The sequence below is a fragment of the Anas acuta genome, chromosome 1 (assembly GCF_963932015.1).
Source record: "Anas acuta chromosome 1, bAnaAcu1.1, whole genome shotgun sequence".
In the NCBI taxonomy this organism is placed as follows: domain Eukaryota; kingdom Metazoa; phylum Chordata; class Aves; order Anseriformes; family Anatidae; genus Anas; species Anas acuta.
In genome coordinates, this window is record NC_088979.1 from 61,509,527 (window position 1) to 61,529,166 (window position 19,640).

General features: G+C 36.5%; 1 protein-coding gene across 3 annotated transcripts in view; it reads right to left on the bottom strand.

Moving 5' to 3' along the window:
• Nucleotides 1-19,640, bottom strand: part of MYO16 (myosin XVI) — a 370,616-nt gene that overhangs the window by 204,355 nt on the left and 146,621 nt on the right. For 2 of the 3 annotated variants that reach the window (XM_068678649.1, XM_068678640.1), the window contains exons 5-7: nt 17,192-17,300; nt 8,075-8,199; nt 3,618-3,743 (exon numbers count right to left, since the gene is read on the bottom strand). In XM_068678649.1, the coding sequence (XP_068534750.1) occupies nt 3,618-3,743; nt 8,075-8,199; nt 17,192-17,300 (360 nt within the window). Of the gene's footprint in view, nt 1-3,617; nt 3,744-8,074; nt 8,200-17,191; nt 17,301-17,479; nt 17,667-19,640 lie in introns of those variants that run through there. The other variant, XM_068678659.1, reaches the window with a different exon arrangement.

Here is a 19,640-nt window from a genome sequence, read left to right on the forward strand (position 1 = left end):
TCATAAGAATATCACTACTCACTTTTTTCATACGGTGATGTATGTATGTACAGTCTATAACATAAAGCACTCCAAGAACATAATGTGCAACTTGTACAACTTGTTCAATTGCATTTTAGTAAGATAAGCAGGTTCACCAGACAAAAAATATATCTGAATGATATGAATTTTACAGTTATTTCATAGACAGAATGAATTATCAGTTCACATGACTCATAAAATATAATGATAATAATAATAAATTGGATGGGGGCTGGAAGGAAAGAAATCAGCTCAATGATTGAAAAGAACATTTAAAGTAGTATGCGTCTGTAGTATAACTGAGGTGGAAGAATGCATTACAAATGAACTTTTTAAAAATGTGAATTAAAATACATAAAACTCTTGACAGAAAAGACAGTAAAAGATTCAGGGGATACTTTGTGTCTATACTTTCACATTTTAAAAGACATTTGCATCTTTATTAGAATCTAAATGGCTCTGATTCATTCATTTAAATATGAAATTGTAAGGAAGCCAGTCTATCACACCTTAAAATGGCTGCCATTCCCACTGGAAGCACAAATGGTCGTGCATCAAACTAAACCAAAAAGATTTTTTACTGTCTTCTGATTAAGCATACAGTTTATCACTGCAGCAAGTTTTTTAAGTGAAACCTTTAAACAAAGCCTACCAAAAATATGTGTTATAAGAGGGTGAAACTAAAAGGGCCAGAGTCAAGAATTTATATTAATGACTTTCTCAGGAAACAAGAATAATTTTGGCTAAAAAATAACTAATTTCTCATAAATATGTTTTTATTTAAAATGGATTATCCCAAATCACATCTTGATGAAGATAATTCTCACCTTGCCATACTATATTCTCCCCCAAAAAGTAACAATGCTTGTATTTGTCTATAATTACTACTACAAATGGAATTGTAAATACGAAATGCACATGAATTCACATTAACGCTAAATGTTTTTCAAAATTATCATAAGAAAGGAAATTTTAAAAACACTGGTGGCTTAGCTATTGTGTGAAATATTTTCCTGTCATCTAATAAATCCCTCTTGATAAAGCAATTTAAATGATTTAATTGATTTTTACAAATAGAATCCACATTCAAACCATGTCTATATTCTAAATAAGGATGGCAAATTATCTACAATGAAAAGAAGGTATCTCCAAGCTTCATTATCAACACTACATAGGAAAGCTATTTCCTCTCCATTTTGTTATTTTTAGTGATGAAGAATGCAATGTTACTTCATTTGTCTTCACCCACGTGTACCCAAAGTGTTTGTACAGTGACTAGCAGAATTGGTCCCTGGCTCCTCACCGACAACTCTGGGAATAGTATGAATCACTGCCCCCATCATCTGGGACATAATGACAGAATTACAGAATCATAGAATGGTTTAGGTTTGAAGGGACTTTAAAAGCCATCTAATTCCAACCTCCGTGACGTTGGCAGGGACACCTTATGCTAGACCAGATTGCTCAAAGCCTTATCCAACCTGGCCTTGAACACTTCCAGGGATGGGGCATCCACAGCTTCTCTGGGAAACCTCTTCTAGTGCAGTGCTGAATTCAGCACACCAGGTAGGGTCACAAGAGAACAGAGCGGGGGAGGAGAATCACCTTTTTCGACCTCCTGGCCACGTTTCTTTGGATGCAGCCCAGGATGAGGTTGGCTTTCTGGGCTGCAAGCACACATTGCCGGCTCATGTCAAGCTTCTCATCAACCAACACACCCAGGTCCCTTTCCTCAGGGTTGTTCTCAATCCATTCTCCTTCCAGCCTGTGTTTGTCCTTGGGATTGCCCAGGCCCAACTGCAGGACCTTGCACTAGGCCTTGTTGAACTTCCTGAGGTTTGCACGGGCCCACCTCTCAAGCCTGTCCAGGTCCCTCAGAATAGCATCCCTTCCCTCCAGCATGTTGACCACACCATACAGCTTGGTGTCATCGGTAAACTTGCTGAGGGTGCACTTGATCCCACTGCCCATGTCACCAACAAAGATGTTAAATAGTGCCAGTCCCTACACTGACCCCTGGGGAACACCGCTTGTTGCTGATCTCCACTTGGACATTAAACTGTTGACCGCAACTCTTTGAGTGACAATCCAGCCAATTCCTTACCCACTGAATGGTCCATATATCAAATCTATGTCTCTCCAAATTAGAGACAAGGGTATCACGAGGGACATTGTCACATGCTTTGTACAAGTCCAAGTAGCTAATGTCAGTTGCAGCAAACAAATAAACCAAACGCATAAAAAAGTCATCTTGGATTCCTATGCAGACCATCAAGGATGTTACATCAGCAGCATCCCACCCCTTGTATCTCAGCACTAGCCTCTTGTAATTCACAGGTTTACTCACCTGAGTACCAACAAGCAACTAGAATATGAGAAACAGACATGAACAAAAATCCTACTTCTCATCAATTATTGAATAGAGATTCAGCTAAATAAATAGCATTGTCTCCACTGAGATCACAAACAGAATTAAAATTATCTGAAGCTATTGTGAAGATTATTATGAAGTTGATATTCCAGCAGAAGTCTATACAGAATTTTATTTATATTTATTAAAGAATTAAAAAAAAAAAAAAAAAAAAAAAAAGAGTCCTGTTTAGGAGCAACACATTTTTGCCATTCTGAGTTACTTTTAAAAGCATGATTGATAGTCAAAGTGACAGAAGTACAAGATGGCAAAATACCAAAGAAATAGGGTAATGGCTTGACAGCTACAATTTATAACATTTTCTGACGAACCCTGTACACCTACATCCACAGTGTCAGGAAGGATAGCTCTGCCATCAGAAGGAATCTGAAGAGAAAAAAGCAATTTGTATTCAGAGAAACACAGTGAAGCTTAGTGTTGTGTCCACAGCAGTGTATGTCTCAGTCCCTCCTGGTGGAAGACAAAGATGGGATGGGGTGAATTTTCCAGAAGCTGCAACAGAAACCTGACAGGAGAAAGGGCAGGAGTGGGATGCTGAGCTAGGATGCATCAGAGAGGTTTTTGGAAGGTGTCTGTGGGTAAGTGGTGATTTGTTAGTTGTCAGGTGGGTCAGTGGGAGCTGTGAAGTAGTCAGACATAAGAAAGGAGTACTGAGCATGTTCTGGGAGACTAAGGGTAAAGGAAATATGAAATGATGGGATGTGAGAGGCACAAGTCATATTTAGACACAGCCTCCAAATCCCACTCCCAGAGCACTGTTCCACAGCTCAGAGACTGGAAAACTTTGAATGCAACTACTGTGTTAAGTGAATCCTGTACATTTACAGAAATACACACAGCAAATAAGCTAGCTAAAAATAAGAGTTTGACATCAGAATATAAGAAAACAGCAGACAAAAGTGCTTTTTTTGGCTCCTTGTCAAATTTCAGTGCAAATTTATTTTTTTGCCAGAGACAAACTGCTGTTGATTTTAATTTTACAGGGTTGATAGCTTTACAATGTTTATTCTCAAATGATCTCTGTCATTTTCCATATGCCACTTACAGTACAGAAATGAGTATGTTTTTCACATTAGAAACAGAACAGTCTCCCTGTCTTGAACATATTTGCTATTGCTACGCTAGACTACTACAAAGAAAAGAAGGTAAAGAAATCATGCTTTACCTGTCCATACTTTGCAGCTAAATGTAGGGGTGTCCAGTACTGATTATCCACTACATTGAGATCAGCCCCGTGATCCAGTATCAGAGATGCAACATTCTTGTATCCATTTGCACAGGCCATGTGCAGCTGCAATATGAAAATAGCTTGAGATGTTTTTGAGATGTTTAGTTTAGAGTTCTCAGGAAAAAAAAAAAAACAAAAAAAAAAAACATAATACACTATTGCATATATTGGTTCCCTTACAGACATAGCTGGATAAATCACAGTAACAACAAATTCAAAACACACATGAAAGAAACATTCTAGAAAACCACCACAACCACCACATAATCTTACTTATCATTTATAAAGAAAAACCAATAAAAATAAGAATATCAGCTTACTGACATTTATATAAACAATTTAGTATCACTAGACAAATTTAGTATCACTAGACAAATGGAAATTTTCATACAATTTCAAGTAAATACCCAATATCCATTTCAAGCATATTCACAGACTTCAAGAGCCCAGGTATTTCAGCAGAGCTTGGCCTAGACCTAACTTTCTTGTACGACAGTTCAAATATCCCAGATATGAGCTGACATTACTTTATCGTAAGAGGATACATATTGATTAACACATAATCAATTTAAGCACATTGACCTTGCTGCACAACATTGGTAACAAAAAACACCTTCTTAAAAAATACCACATACGCTTTGTTCCTCTTGTGTTGTGTTGCTTTACCAGATAATTTAGTATTTACCAGATCATTTAGTATTTAGAGTGGTATTGCTTCAATAGTTTAGGTTGATTTTCTATACCACTATAATACATTTCAGAGGTAACGTGGGACAGAGAAAGAGGGAAATAAAGTAAAAGAATGAGAGAAACTCAGGTAAGAAGGAACCTCTGGTGGTCCCATAGTGCAACTTCCCATTAAAGCAGGGACAACTTCAAAGCTATCTGTACTTTCTCATGGCTTGTTAATAGGAGTAGCAACAGCAGAATGAGAGATAAGGTACTGAGAACTGCAATGTCATGAAAGTGAAAGACAAAGCTCAAAAATTATCTTTGTTAATGGCTGATTTGAGAATTTGGATTCATCGAGAAAGATGTGGTAGGGCAGCATAATTTACTTACACTAGTAATAATCAAGTGAAAGAAGAAACGCAATAAGGAATCCTACATGAAGGAAAATTTGTAATTTGCAAATTTTAGTGGAAATTGTTTCTTATGTACGGTGAATAGCTTGGTGAGGCAGATACTTCACATGACCAGAACGATTCAGTTCACAGGGTAGTGGTGTTTATTTTCTCATGGCTCTCTGCTCTGATTTCAAACACTTCTGGGAGCAAAGGAGACAAAATTTGCATTTGGAAGCTGGCAGAATGTATTCCCCACCCACAGTCAGAAAAAATCAATCCTTGTAAAGGTCAGTAAGAACAGGGTTCAGTAAGACTGCAGAACAGGGGTAACCTGTACACCAAAATAATGTAGCCGAACCACATGGGTTTTTTGTTTTTGTTTGTTTGCCCCTTGAAGCATTGTTAGCCTGAGACAATTTTTTTGAGAACTGGAATGGATGGATAATGGCAAGTAACCTCTTGCAATTAACTTCTTAATAGAACTGTGAGTTGTAAAATCACTTTAAGCATAGGAGACACCAAAGACTGAGTCCAGGATATTGCCACTATTTTTTTTTACTTCTGGTTCAGCTGTACCTGCAGAGAATAAGCATAAAGTTTTATTTATGAACATTCTTGATGCAGAGGGGTGAAACACATTACAGCACATCAAAAATCTTCCCCTAGAATGGGGGCAGAACATCAATTATGTTCACCATAAATGTTCTAATTTCAAATGTACAAAACCCTCAACATTTTCCCATAATGTGATATAGCTTCAGCTTTTTGTTTTTAACAAAAGAAATTACATTTTCTATTCAAACATCAATCTGACAAGTGTTATTTTAAAGAAGTTTAAAAGCTGAGAGGACAAAGGAAATATTTTATGACTAAAATCTTTTGAAGAAAAAATTATTGCAGGAGAATTTATCAGAAAAAAAATAGTTTTACCACATATCATTCTGTGTCTATACTGCATATACACATATGTATGTGCTATGAATCCAAAAGAGTGTATACGTATGTCATCAATGTTTCCTAATTGATCCTAATTTATGCATGATCTTAGATCATGTATGAAGAAAAGATTGCGACCTACAAAGAATTAATTCCTGATGTGGAAAAATCAGGGCTCAGTGCCACTCTTCTCCACCTTTGCAGACACAAAGAAAGTGGTTTATGTTTGTACCAACAGGTATATATAGGTTTTCCAGATATATACCAAAATACAGTAGAACATCAAGCTGAGGCTTGAGTTGGACTACACATTTTTTCCCAATCTACTGCTCTATGTTCAGGACTTATAGCACCTACTCCATCCATAAGGTACTGCTGCTTAGCAATCTTCACTGAAGATGTAGTTAGCTCTTAAGGCAGTCCTGTACAAAAGTGTTCTTCCAAACTGGCAATAAGTCTGATGCAGCTTGTCACTGTGTTGACAAGTTTATCTTCTCAGTATGCCTGATATCAGATAAAGAATGTACTTCCGGCTATGGCTTACAATACACCTTCAGAAACGTAAAATATAATATATATTCAACTGATTGCACAGTAAAGAGTGAAAGCAAATGAAAAAAAAAACACAACGTATTACTTGGGGAAAAAAAAAAAAGACTTGGTGACTGTCAATTGATAGGATTAAAGCAACAGACTCGTGGTTTTTGGTACATTCGCTTTCAAATATAATTATATTCCTGCTGTAAACTGTATCATCTTAGATTCTATCAAAAGAAAATACATCTCATTTTCTCCTTACAACTGACATATTTGCTGTTTTCTCTGTACTGATATATTTAAAGCAACAAAAAACTGTTCCCAGAGCCCTTTGATACACACACAGCTATTACAGACTGGCTGACTCCACACCCATGAATAGAGACAGAGTAGTCTAACAAATTCTGTATTTCCCACCAATTTGTAAGACAAAACTTTCACATAGAAATCTCAAACAAAAGCAAAATGATTTACTCTGTAGCTACTTGTGGCAAGACTATGAAAGAAGTCCAGAAATCAAAGTTCAACATAAAAACTGTGCCCAAAAATATCCCCTTTGTCCACATCCCACCAAACAAGAAGAAACAAACTATCAAAAATGCTTTTCTTCTGGTATATGCAGTACTGTTAAACACATTTCATACATGTATTTCAGCTATTTCTGCTAACTACAGTAAAGGTTTTATGAAGTGCTAATCAGGCGAGTTCTTGACTTGGTTCAATGAAGCCAATTCAGACCAAAGTGGCAATAAGAGTAATGTACAAAAAACTCACATTATACTGAGTTAGCAGCTTAATTTAAAGGTATCAAGAAAGTAGAAGTTAAATTAATGCTTTTTTGAATAAAAGTAAACAAAACTTCCCTCATTCCTTCCCACCCAACCCTTCCCTCCTGTCTTTAACTACAGTTAACTGCCTTGAGGCAGCCACCCAAAAAGTCAATAGCTTTTCAGCACATATACAGCCAGTGCTAGGACTCATCAAACCCAAATATGAAGCTAATAGTTGAATATCACAGAATCACAGAATCACAGAATTTTCTAGGTATAGTTTAAACTCTCCACAGATGTTAAAACATGGAACTAAATACAAATGATCTAGTATTAATTCATTATATTAATTCATTATCATACAACATAATTCAGCATAAATGGAATGGTTCAGTAACACATACATTTCTGATTTAACTTGAAAAAATATATATGTAAAGAGAACATTTCACAGACATGCTATTTAGGGAAAAGTACGTTAATTTAAAAACAATTTGGTAGCTGAAGTAGTAGTAATATCTATTAGAAAAAAAAAAAAAGAAAAGAAAAAAAATGAGAACCTGCGATTACAAATAACAAGCAAATTTAGAAGTGGGAATATTTATCCAAGAATAAGGTGCATGCTTCCTCACACTGAATCAAGACGGGATAGCTTCATGAAATACTGTTTTACACTAGCTCAGCCAAAAGATATGAGCCTGACACAGTAATCACTCAGAGAAGTTTTAGGCCCTCTCTTACATAGAATGTCAAAGATTATAAGTATCTGCTCTAGTTCTAAACTACAGAACACAATATTTTTTTTTGTTATTGATTTTTTTGTGTTGTGTATTCAGTGGCTAAGAGTAACCAAGTTGACATTAAGACACAGACATTGCACTAGCCTATTTCAAAATCTATACTGTGCAGGGCATTGACATATATCTATTTTCAAAAGGACAAATAAGAACCAAAATCCTACACTCCTTCATGTCTTTTTGTACAGAACGGCCCAGCCTTGCATCTGTACTTGCAATGCTCACCATTACAGTTGAAGTACATGTGTATTCACAGGGCTGAAACTCTATTACATACTGGTACTCACCAGGGTAACTCCATCATCATTCTTTTGATTCACGCTTCCTCCACTTGCTATGAGCTGTCGGACATCTGTAAGCATTGTCATAGGTCTCTGTATCTTCATTTGACGCAATGAATTCAGCTCAACACCTGGAAAAATGAAAGGACTAAAACCTTCTGCTATTCCATTAAACAGTCAAGAACACATATGATTTTGTTTCCTGGTTTTGTAAAAGGCTAGTCATCGTTTAATTAGACTTCAGTGTATATTTACAGAACGTGTTTACTTGCTCATATTTACCAACAACCTGATTCATATCTTTATTTATCAGTCACTACATTTAATGTCATTCAGCAATAACAGATATGTGGTCGTGAACCCCTGTTAACTTGCAAGAGCAGTTGTAAGCAAAGCAGTTGGAATATCATTAAATCCACTGAACCTGTGAGAAGTGAAACAGCTGTGAATGGGAAAAAATCACTTGAGGGAAGCCACTCCAAGTCTTTAGGACTTACTGAATTAATATTATTTTTGACTGCATTCTTTCACCCCTCTGTATTCATTACAGTGCCCCAGACCAACCTCTCATATCTGTCAGCTCAACTGCTTGAGAGATTGTGAAGTGAAGCAAGTGACATTAAAACTCAATGCTTTTTATTTGCCTTGGTTATTTTTAGCCAGGATTAGTTTTCCAGCTGAGCCTGGACTATTGCAAGGCCCATAAACCTAGTGAAAATGTGGTCTGGAGGCAGGAACAAATGGGAGAGGATGAAAGGAATGAAGAGCCTGGGACTGCTTGAGTCAGCATTGCTATTGAAAGAAACACTTGTCAAAGTACAGCTTTAAAAGGAAGATACGCAAGGCAGTCTATAACCAAAAGAAAGCATGGCCTCCAGTCTGAAGAGACTTAAAATTAGAAACGGCGGGTACAACAAAATTGCTGAGTGGCTAAATTAGCAACTGGCTTTGGCCTGATTGGAATATCTAACCAAAATTCAGGGCTTGATTCTTCTGCTCATAACTTCCAGTGGTCATTTACATCCATATATAGAAAATGTAATTAGAATATAAAAATATTTCCTCTCCGCCATGGTCATGACATAACAAAAACCATACGAGTAAATGATTTCTTGGTTCTCTTCCACATTTGTCAGTGAGGTGGAAAGTGACAAATAATAAATTAAATTAAATAATATGTATGTAGCTTAAATATTTTTACTTGAATGATTCATTTCACATTTACTTTTCAACAATTCCTGCAGGGTTTTCTTCATTACTAAAAGGACTGAAGCATGTTTCAGAGTAAAAGCATATTTAAAGTCTCATACTTTAAAGCTATGCTGGAGCTTACACAAATGGGTATACCACATGTAGTCCAACAAAGAATCCCATTCATTTTCTTTCTCTAACATGCTATTCTACACATTGCTCTATGTTCTGAATTTTATTTGCATGCAGCACCTCTAAGTTGCAGCTCTAAGGTGAAGCGTTCAGTGTGAACACTGTCTCGCTGACCACATTTACTTATCTCATATTTTCATACTTGCCACCCAAATGTTACTAAATGATACCAAATGTAAAACACAAATGTGAACCTAAACTGGAGAAAATGAGACATGTTCTGCACCTGGACTAAAACCTGTGCTCTTTCATATAAATTCAATTCAGACAAACATAGGTATTTGTATTGACAGCTTAAATTATATAACCACCCAAAAGCATAATGTGCAAATATACTATATTTACTGACAGTTGCTAGACTGGGACACAATGTAGATTTTATATATGACATTCTGAGTACCTCCTAAGAATCAATGTATTTATTCATTTTGTCAGAACAGATTTTTTTATGCCTTCATCGCATTTCACAGTAATAACTTAAACCTACCTCACGACAGTTACAAATTACTGATGTCACGTTATTTTACCTTCCCGTTTCTTCCTAGCTCCTGCTTTTGCAACAGTAAATTGATAGTTTAACATTCTTGCCCTAGAAGCCGAACTCTCTCAAATGCAGAAGTTTAAATTTCCAAAACGCTAAGTAATGAAGGACTACATACACCCCAAATTAGTCATCATTTGTAACATTGCCTCTACGTGTTAAGCAGGTTATATAGAATGAAAAGCTGAAACAAAACTTGTCTGGCTGTGATTAAGTTCTATCTAATGCTGTCATGTAGGAAAGATTAAAATACATGTAATATATAAAATATTGTATAGTTTTATACCTGATGAAAAAGGCTATTTAAATTACTACTGACAGAATTTATGTCAATTTTTGTCTTCCTTTTGATGTCTCCACTAAGCATCTACAGTAAGTTTTGATTTTCAAGGAGAGAGGTGACAGGTAGAAATTAATGTCCCTTTTGACCTTGCATAATACCATAATACCTATAACACTCAAACATGGAAACTATGTTCACAGTTTACAAATTAGAAATACCAGTACCAATACAATATCAGAAAAAAAAAAAAAAAAAAAAAAAAAAGATTGATTGAAATATTGATCCTTGCCTTGCAAAGCACATTTGATAGCACCTTTGTGTACTCTCTATGGGTCCCCAAAATACCTGACTTGAAAATTTAACTTCACTCATGCTGAAAGAGGAATCAAGAAGAGTTCAGTTGCATCATTTGCTTTAAAAATTCTAACATACATGTAATTACACATGTAAGCATACATTAGCTCAGAGAAGACGCATAAACAATGCTACACAAAAAGCACAAGTGAGATACCTCAGTGACATGTTCCACAGGCTACATTTTAGCAATGTCCAAATGAGTTTTGAAAATGCTACAAGAACAATAGAGATTCCTTTCTGCTGCCTTTATAGAAAATAGAATGAAAACATGCCAAAAAAAAAATATCTAAATTGCAATCACAGAATTGCAGAGTTTTGAATCCCGAGAGCTCAGGAAATGTTGGATTTGAGAGGGGAGGCTTCTCCAGTGAGGAACTGAGAATCAGCTTTACCAAGCATGTGCATGTATCGTTCCCTGAGACTCAAACAAAGAGACTTGGTCAGTAATTGCCTTCCCTTAATCAAGTTTGTAATTCTGCAGAATCCCCTCTCCCTCTCCAGGGAGTGATAGTTTTCATGAGTTTAGATGGAATAAAACAAAATGTTACCCATACAGTAACTTTCGCAGTCTGAATCAAAGAGTGACCTTCATGCTGCTTTTCAAAGGGAAAATATGGTTTAGATATTCAGCTGAAACGGGACGACAGCCAGCATGAATAAATAGAGGAAGAAAACCAAATTGGCATGTAGTATGGGAACAGACTCACACTGAAAAAAAAAATAAAAAGGAAAGTCAAAGAGAAAGGCATAAGATAGAAAATACACTCCAAATACCCTGTAAAATCAGAAGAGCTACATGTTCTCAAACTCTGCAGGAGACGAGATGGAAAAGGAATAGTTAAAATGGTAGTGACCCTGCAGAGCACAGCATTGGGTGATGAGTGTCCGTGCTGATGACAAGCAACAGCATAACCTAAAAGCTACAAAATGTATCACTTCTCCACATTTACGAGATACACCTGACAAGGCCATTTCATTTACTTTGGCTCTCTCTCCCTTTCTGGGATATGGCTATAGAACTGACAACCCTAAGGAATGTAAAAACCTCAGAGAAAAAAGGGGAAAGTAACTTTCATTTAAAGCAATACATGGCAAATAGAACTGAGAATTTCTACAAAAACATTTTCCTCAGAAACATACACTACTAAGAAGTGTCTCTGTCAGGCAGACACCTGTTTCTGTGACCAGACCAAAGCTCTATACTCGAGGACACCCAGCAGCAACTCTTTTTCTAACTAATTTATGTGTCTCATCTCTAATGGGCATGTAGGAGTCTTTAAGAGAGGTCAATATCATCATGTTTTGCAAGCACAAATGTATGGTATAAACTTGAAACAGCTGTGAGAAGCCAATTGCTCCTTTTAACCCAAAGTGTTGATCTATATTCTATAATTCTGGGGATACCATACCTCAGATGTTTTTCTCCTGTGTGGCACAGTACAGGACAGATGTGTTCACAAACAACCAGTGAGAAAAAAATAATCATGGTACCATTCTTGATATATTCATTTTCATTCATGGTACTATTCATGTGTGGCTGTTACTTCATCCAGCTTTATTTGCATAAAGTTTCAGCTCTACTGGCCACTTATTAGATAGCTTTACAAAAAGCATCAGTTTTGTAAAATTACACAGTTCAGTAGCTCTTGTGAACATCACTTAGCAGCATTATGCGCATCTGATTTTCAAAGTTCAGGATGTGACCAGATACTTTTCAGCAACAATTATTATGTGAGAAGGGAAGCCAGTATTTTCAGTATGTGCAAAAGAATGCATACCCACAAAACTACTGAGGGTATAGCTCTAATTCATTACAGAAGTACTGACTGATGGCTGTTGCTGGGTTTTACATGTTTGTCTTTAAAGCTATTATTATATATGCTGTCAAAGCAAATGAATGGTGTTTAGGTTATTTCCTTTTACTCTGAAAATCTATCAGAAATGAAATTCCTGTTTTCCCCTCATGTAGACAGCAGAGTGACAACTCTCCCACTCTAGTGAAATACACTCTCTCTTCTATAATATGGATGTTGATGACCCACCTAACTAAAATTAGCTACACGAATTCAGTCTCTTCTTACTTTGTATGACAACAAAAATAACTCTCATTTATTTTAACAGACTGGCACCATCTCAAGGCTTAATCCTAAAGCATTCATCTGTGGAGATGTCTCACATGTTTATTTTATTTGTAATGTTAATACTAGAACGCAGAAGCAAAAGAAGTGTGTCATCACCTGGTTACTTGAGACAAGCATCATGTCTTAAACTAGCTAATCATGTACAATACTTCCGTACTCAATATTTCTCTGCAAGTTCTTAATGTTATGGTTGGATGTTTTTGTGAGAGAGCTGTAGGATCAGGCTACTCAACAAGTGCCAGGGAACACGGGGCAGTGTCCTCGCTGCCCAGGGTGAGCCTCAGCATACCCAACAAGAAAATTACCAGGTCTGGCAATCTGGGAATTTGTCCAACCAACAGACCTGTGAAGCTAGGAAGCCAAGACAGTGGGTCAGGGTCCAAAACATGGCTCAGGCAAGGGCCAAGGACAAAGGACCATGGCTCTTGAGCCAGGGAATGGGTGAAAGATTATGACAAGGTGTCTCCCAACTCCATCCCACTACTGAGCTGTCCTCTCAGCCAACTGTTCCCCAAGCTACATGGCTCTACCACATCAGAGCTGGCCTTGAGCACAGGCAGCCAAACCCCTGGGAGTGTGGCAAACAGGTTGCAGGACCTGTGGATACATGCAGGACACTGAAAACTTTTTCTAACTTGTTAAAGGTTAGAATTGGCCCTGGGAAACCTGACCTACTGTGTGGCATCCCTGCCCATAGCAGAGGGGTTGGAATTAGATGGTCTTTAAGGTACTTTCCAGCCCAAGCCATTCTATGATTCTATGGTAATTTTACATATTCTATAAATGTTGGTCTTTTATTTCTGATGGTAACAGAATTAGATTGTTCATCAGTAAGCACTTCAAAAGGATACTAAAAGGCCATCCCTCATTTCTGATGTTCTTCACAATTTTTTTCAAATTTCTGTAAAGGCTATTAGTCAAGGAGATCCCTGTTTTCCTTCTAGAGTCACTTACAAAGTAGATTATAACCTACTGACTATAACTTAAAATGTTAATTCAAGTGCCAGAAGTCTGCACAGTGAGTTTAAAGGCTCTTCCTTTGATAAAAACATATGGGTAACAAAATGTTTCCATATGATGGATTTTTTTTCTTTAATTGACCACACATTTGCATGCTGGAAGCATACAAATAGTAAGAGGAGTCTAAGACTTGAAAGTTAATTCCTCAAAAGTTAAAAAATGTAAAAACTAAGGTAGTCTATTCAATCTAATAATACAAAATAAAAATATTTTTTTTAAAACAGGCCAAAGGAAGACAGTTGAACACTCTCAAATACAGCATTTTCAATGTGTCACATTTTCTGTGTGGTTCATTTTTAGGACTTGAAGGGATCTAGTGAAACATGAAGTTTAGTCCCTTGGTTCTCACAGGCAATGCTGTCACCTATTCCTTTATCAGCATTTAATCTAGCTCTACACAGAAAATTGATTATTTTTGTGTTATAGTCCTACAGGTAGGTGATTCCCAACCAAGAAACAGAGTAAAAAGCTTTAAACTACCCTGAGGCTGTTTGGTGTTGGTTGCCTGATTTTCTGACAACCTACTGCATCAACATTAGTAGTAGAAAACTTACCAGCAGACATTTACACCACTTTGCACATGGCTCAAACATAATAATAATAAGGGAATTTAATTTTAGCTTAGGTTCACTAATCTTTAGTGCTAACAACTTGCATATGTTGACATTGTAGTCCATTCTGATTGTAGTGTGTTAGCAATGATTTCTTAAGGTCTATGAAAAGCTTTTCATAGCTTTAAATATGAAAGTCTAGAAAAGTATTTTTATGCAATTATATTGATCCACAGCAGTGGCTTTTCTTGAGTGCACTTAGGAAACAGTACACATTTTTCCCCCCTGTTTGATTACTAGATCTTTTTAAGGGTTTCTATAACACAACCTCAATGTTAGAATACTTTGTCATCCTTTTTCTTATATTTTTTAATTAATAGTAATCAAAAATGATGAAAAATATACTTATCTGGGATCTTCGTATTGCTTTTATTTTCATAAAAAAGTACCAGTGTTGAGCAACACATGACCAGATGCATTTCATGTAGGTGTCAAGGCTTTGGTAGCACAAGGGGTTCAAGGGCTGGCCGGTGTAAGAGGCAAGGGTCTGCCCCTTGTTGGACACAGCCTGTTCCAGACGGCTCCAGCGGAGCCATCACAGGGCACAGCTGAGTCCATCACTAAGATCTGTAGTGCAGTTGAACAGATCCAAGTTAACATTAGACTAGATAGCTTGGATGCTATAAGTCATGTAGGCGTGGAAGGGAATTATTCAAGAAAGCTGTCTGGGAAGCTGAAGAAATATTTAAGCAGCTGGTTATGCCAAACTTAAGGTCTGCAGGGCTACTGATTTAAAGGTGGCTTGCTTAGGCCTGTATGAAGTAAGACTAAAGTGCTTTTATGCTTGCAGAAATAAGAAAGGACGAGTTCATTAACTTACGACCTTACAATACATACCTAAGACACTAAAGAATGAGAATGCTTATCAAATAATCATACATTGAAAAACAAAATTGGAACCATCGCTTGTATAGAAATGCCATGTTTGCTGTCTTCCCTGAGATGCTTAACTGACATTTTAATGGCATTCCACAAAACAGACAAATAGTAAGAAAGATAACTTAAATTCTATCTTGCTAATAAAGAAGGGAGATAAAAGGGGTTTCAATGCTTCCTCTAAAAAAAACTTCAAAAAAAAAAGAGGAAGGAAATAGTGGTTTAGCTCATTTAAGTATAATCGGCAACCGGAAGCAGTAAAACTACCCCCGTGATAAAATCTGTAAGAAATTACAAACATAAAAGACTTCTAAGAACTTTAATCTCCCCAATTAACAAAGTTCTCTGTAGCATCAAAACTGATTGTTACAATCTTACTTTGTTTCATAAAAATAAATTGATAGTTTCTTGTTTTCCCGTTAGCTGAGCCATATGGCATGTGATTTTATTTTTCTTTGTGAACTCCACAAAAATAGCAATGACAGATGATTACAGATGTACAGAGTACAGATGATTTTACACAGCAATATTAATGCTGTAAATCAGGCTGCACTATGGAATGGAAAATGTAAAGGAAACCTTTTAGGAATGCAGGTGAAGTACAGAGAATAGGGAAACGTGCCCTACACATTGTATTTACAGGGTGAGAGTATACAAGGGTGTTTCACAACACTGCAGGCTGGGGATGCTATTTGCTACAGGATCAGATAATGTTCTTGTGCAACAAGACCTTTGGCCATAACATTACTCCATGTGCGAGCATACATGTACAGGTGTGCATGGGGATTATTGCTATGAGGGTTTCATGAAAACAACCCTCAGAGATCCCTTTATTTTGGGCACTTCAAAGTAATTCATACTTATACACAAAGCTTTATTTCCTCTAGTGATTCCCTTATCAACTATAATGTTTTTAACTACAGTAGAATACTTAAATACTTCAGAAGATACTAATTAAATTCTAACAAGTAAGTGCAAAACAAGGTTTCTTTGTGATGCATATAGTTAGGGAAGAACAGTAGCAGACCACTGAAGGTGATGTACCAAACTATGATGCACCTATTTAATACATCAATGTTCTATGGACCAAGAGTATAGGACCTGACACTAAGAGTGATTTCCTTGCCAGTTTAAGTTAACTTTTCTTTTAAGTATTCATTAACATAACATAATTTAATTTAGTTTATGTTAAAGCATATTTCTTATATGGAGACAATATGAAATGACACATTTTTCTATTACTGCTCTTTGTTTTTTCTGCTTAATACATTTTTCTCAGTTTTATGATGAGCCCCTTAAAATGTTAATTACAGTCAAAAGCAATACTAGAAGTCACTTCAGAATCTGTACCTAAATTTGGAAAAACAAATGCTTTTTTCCAATACAGATGTTGTCATCTACAACATATTAAGCATATTTTATAATACAAATCTAGCTACATTTCCTCAGTGCAAAACCAACCAAACAATAATATTGTGAAATAAGTAATAAAGTTGCATATACAATTCCATTCAGAAGATTTGCAGGGATTTATATTTAACATATAAAAGCATACTCTGATGGTATACATAACTCACATGGGAAATGAAATAAAATGTAAAAAATACTTCTGACATCATTCAATTATTTGGTTTAAAAGCTTCTGCATTACTGCCATTTTTCTGTTTCTAATTAACATTCTAGCATCTCCATATGAATGGGCAAAGGAAGATCTGACAACAGCCACTGTCCCTAACCAGTGTTAGCTGTTCCAATCTGAACACACTGAGAACTTTTGTGATTCCAGATCCTATTCCTCCCCTCCATCTCCAAACTAACAGAGTTGCTAACATATGTCAAATCAATATCTGTACTTTTCAACTTGATGTCACGTTCAATAAAAACATTCCAGAATCTGAAGAGCTGACTTACCGTTTTCTTCCAAGTACATTAGAAGGATGCTGCTGGATTCAGTCCCTTCTATGGCATAATCAAGAGCAATGTTTCCATTAACATCTTGCAGCAGTACATTTGCTCCAGCCTACACGTAAGAGTGAAAAACATTTTATGAGTTTGCAATGAAATCTGAAAACACTATTGGGGTTCTTATATATCAGGACCAGCTAACATTCCCATTCAAAAATATTTAAAAGCTGGAGCTCCTAGACAGCAGGCTGATTGTAACTTGCAACATTAAAAGCAAAACAAAACAAAAAGCACATAAAATAAAGAACTTCTGAACATCAGAAAGGACTGGCTATGCTGGGGACAGCTGACGTTGTTGCCACCCTATCTGTCTAGCCAGCCTTTACTGCACAGATGTCTGAGCTGCTCATCAGTGAGTTTTGGAACCACCACAGTTTGCAGCACAGCGTTTTAAAGTAAACTAAGCTGTCACCAATTACAGTCTGCCTTAAAACACTACATAGTAAAAACAGCAATGGTTCAAAAAGCTGACTGACAAGCAGCACAGACACCCAGGCAGCAGGGATGGGCAGACAGCTGGTAGGGGTAACCTTGTCAGCCGGCCCAACCTCTTATGGCCTCATCCATCAATTCAACCTCACAAAGAACCATCCCTTGCTAAATAAAATTGCCATTTGTCACCAACTGGAGACAATGAAAGTGAGCTTGATGATTTCAATTGTAGTCCCTAAAGGAGACAGGCTGACATTTCTGTAAGTTTCACTCAAAATTCAATATAAAGACACACAACTAAAAGAAGCCATTAGGAGGGGGAGAGGAGGGGATGGCAATAGACACATGAGAAGATTGAAGAGAAAATACCTAACAATAAGAAATCTTGTATTTTCTATATTAAGTATTGTTAGTGTTACAATTTGCACTATGAAGGGCTTTTTCAAAAAAAATATGAAAGCTCTCTTCATATCCCTGAATATATTATAAATGTCTTGTGGGCATAAAAGTTTACACTACAGTAAAATGTCATGTTATCTTCTTTAGGAGGTTATAGCTTTAATTCATTTCAAATGTTCTCTCTATGACTTTTAACTGAAAGGAATTATGAAATAAGAATGACCTCTGGTAAATCTAATTACTTTTCTTACCAGCTTGTGTGATAAAAGTTTAGCAAATAAAAATGAGGAGCGCTAAGGACAGCCTTCCTTAAAACCACAGTGGCAGAGGTCAACTGTAATAAGGAATTATTAATAGAAGGTATGACTGCTTCTTTCAGAAGCTTACACTCTAAGTACCATATCAAAGAAAAACTTAATGGGGTCAGCTCCTGGATCAGAGTGAAATACAGCATCACAAACTAGCAAATTCATGTGGCTTTCATGTCATCAAACTTAAGGTGTTGAAACTGGACTGCTAGTCTGAGCTAATCTCCTGGGTTCCCTTTGTAGTGACAAGGGGACAGAAAGCATCAAAGAATGACTCGCTGCAGCTGTCTCAAATACCTGAGATATCCCACAAGGTGATAGACTATCCAGCAAAATAACCTATCATGCTATGCAGTATATTACTTTCTTTCAGTGTCTGTGTTGTTGCACTGCCTGTAAGGGGAACTTAGACAGCAAATTTAGATTAGATGCATATCTCTTAGATGGCTAAATGAGATTAGATGAGAGTAGCTGTCTCTCACGTTTAGTGAAAAGGAACAGAAGACTTACACGGAAGGAGACTTATGAAGTATAAAATGTTACATTCATTATAGTGCTATAAAAATAAATTTCTAGTTGCCTATCCTGCTAACCAAAATTAAAGAGTTGATCAAAAAGCAGATGAAGGATGGATTTGAAGATCATAACCTCTTTGCAGAATGGCTTAATAACTACTGTTTTGCCCATAAGAGTCTGCTGGTAATAGTAGAGTCAATGAAGTAACATACTTCTGTATCCAGTTGACTTGCATGCAGTAAAAAAAAAAAAAAAAAAAAAAAAAACACAAACTCTTGAAGATACCTATACTTCCTAGCATACTCTCTAAGCAATGCCAGAAGTAGTTCAGGAGAACAATAATAAAATAGATCTACATAGATTTTCCTCCTGCTTGAGCTAAGAAAACAAGAGACCTTTGACACTAAACTCAGGAAAATTAGGAAATGGACCAGCACACTTTTCATTCCTTCTGTAAAACGTAATATAATGTCATTGAAAGGAGAATATAACATCGAATTACTCAGCTCCAAGTACTTTTTTTTGGTAGTTCTACATTAACTTATTTCTTCAGAAACACGTACAATGAGCTGCACTCAAACCAAAGGTCAAGGCTAGTAAAAGCTGGGACAGTGGAGATAGGAGAGGTTCTCAGAACTCAAGTGAAGAGGCAATTCTGGCCAGTGATAAGGTTTTAAAAGTAGCATCTTTCTTTAAAAATAAATCCTTTGTGGCTTTTAAAAAATAAGCACTTTTAATAT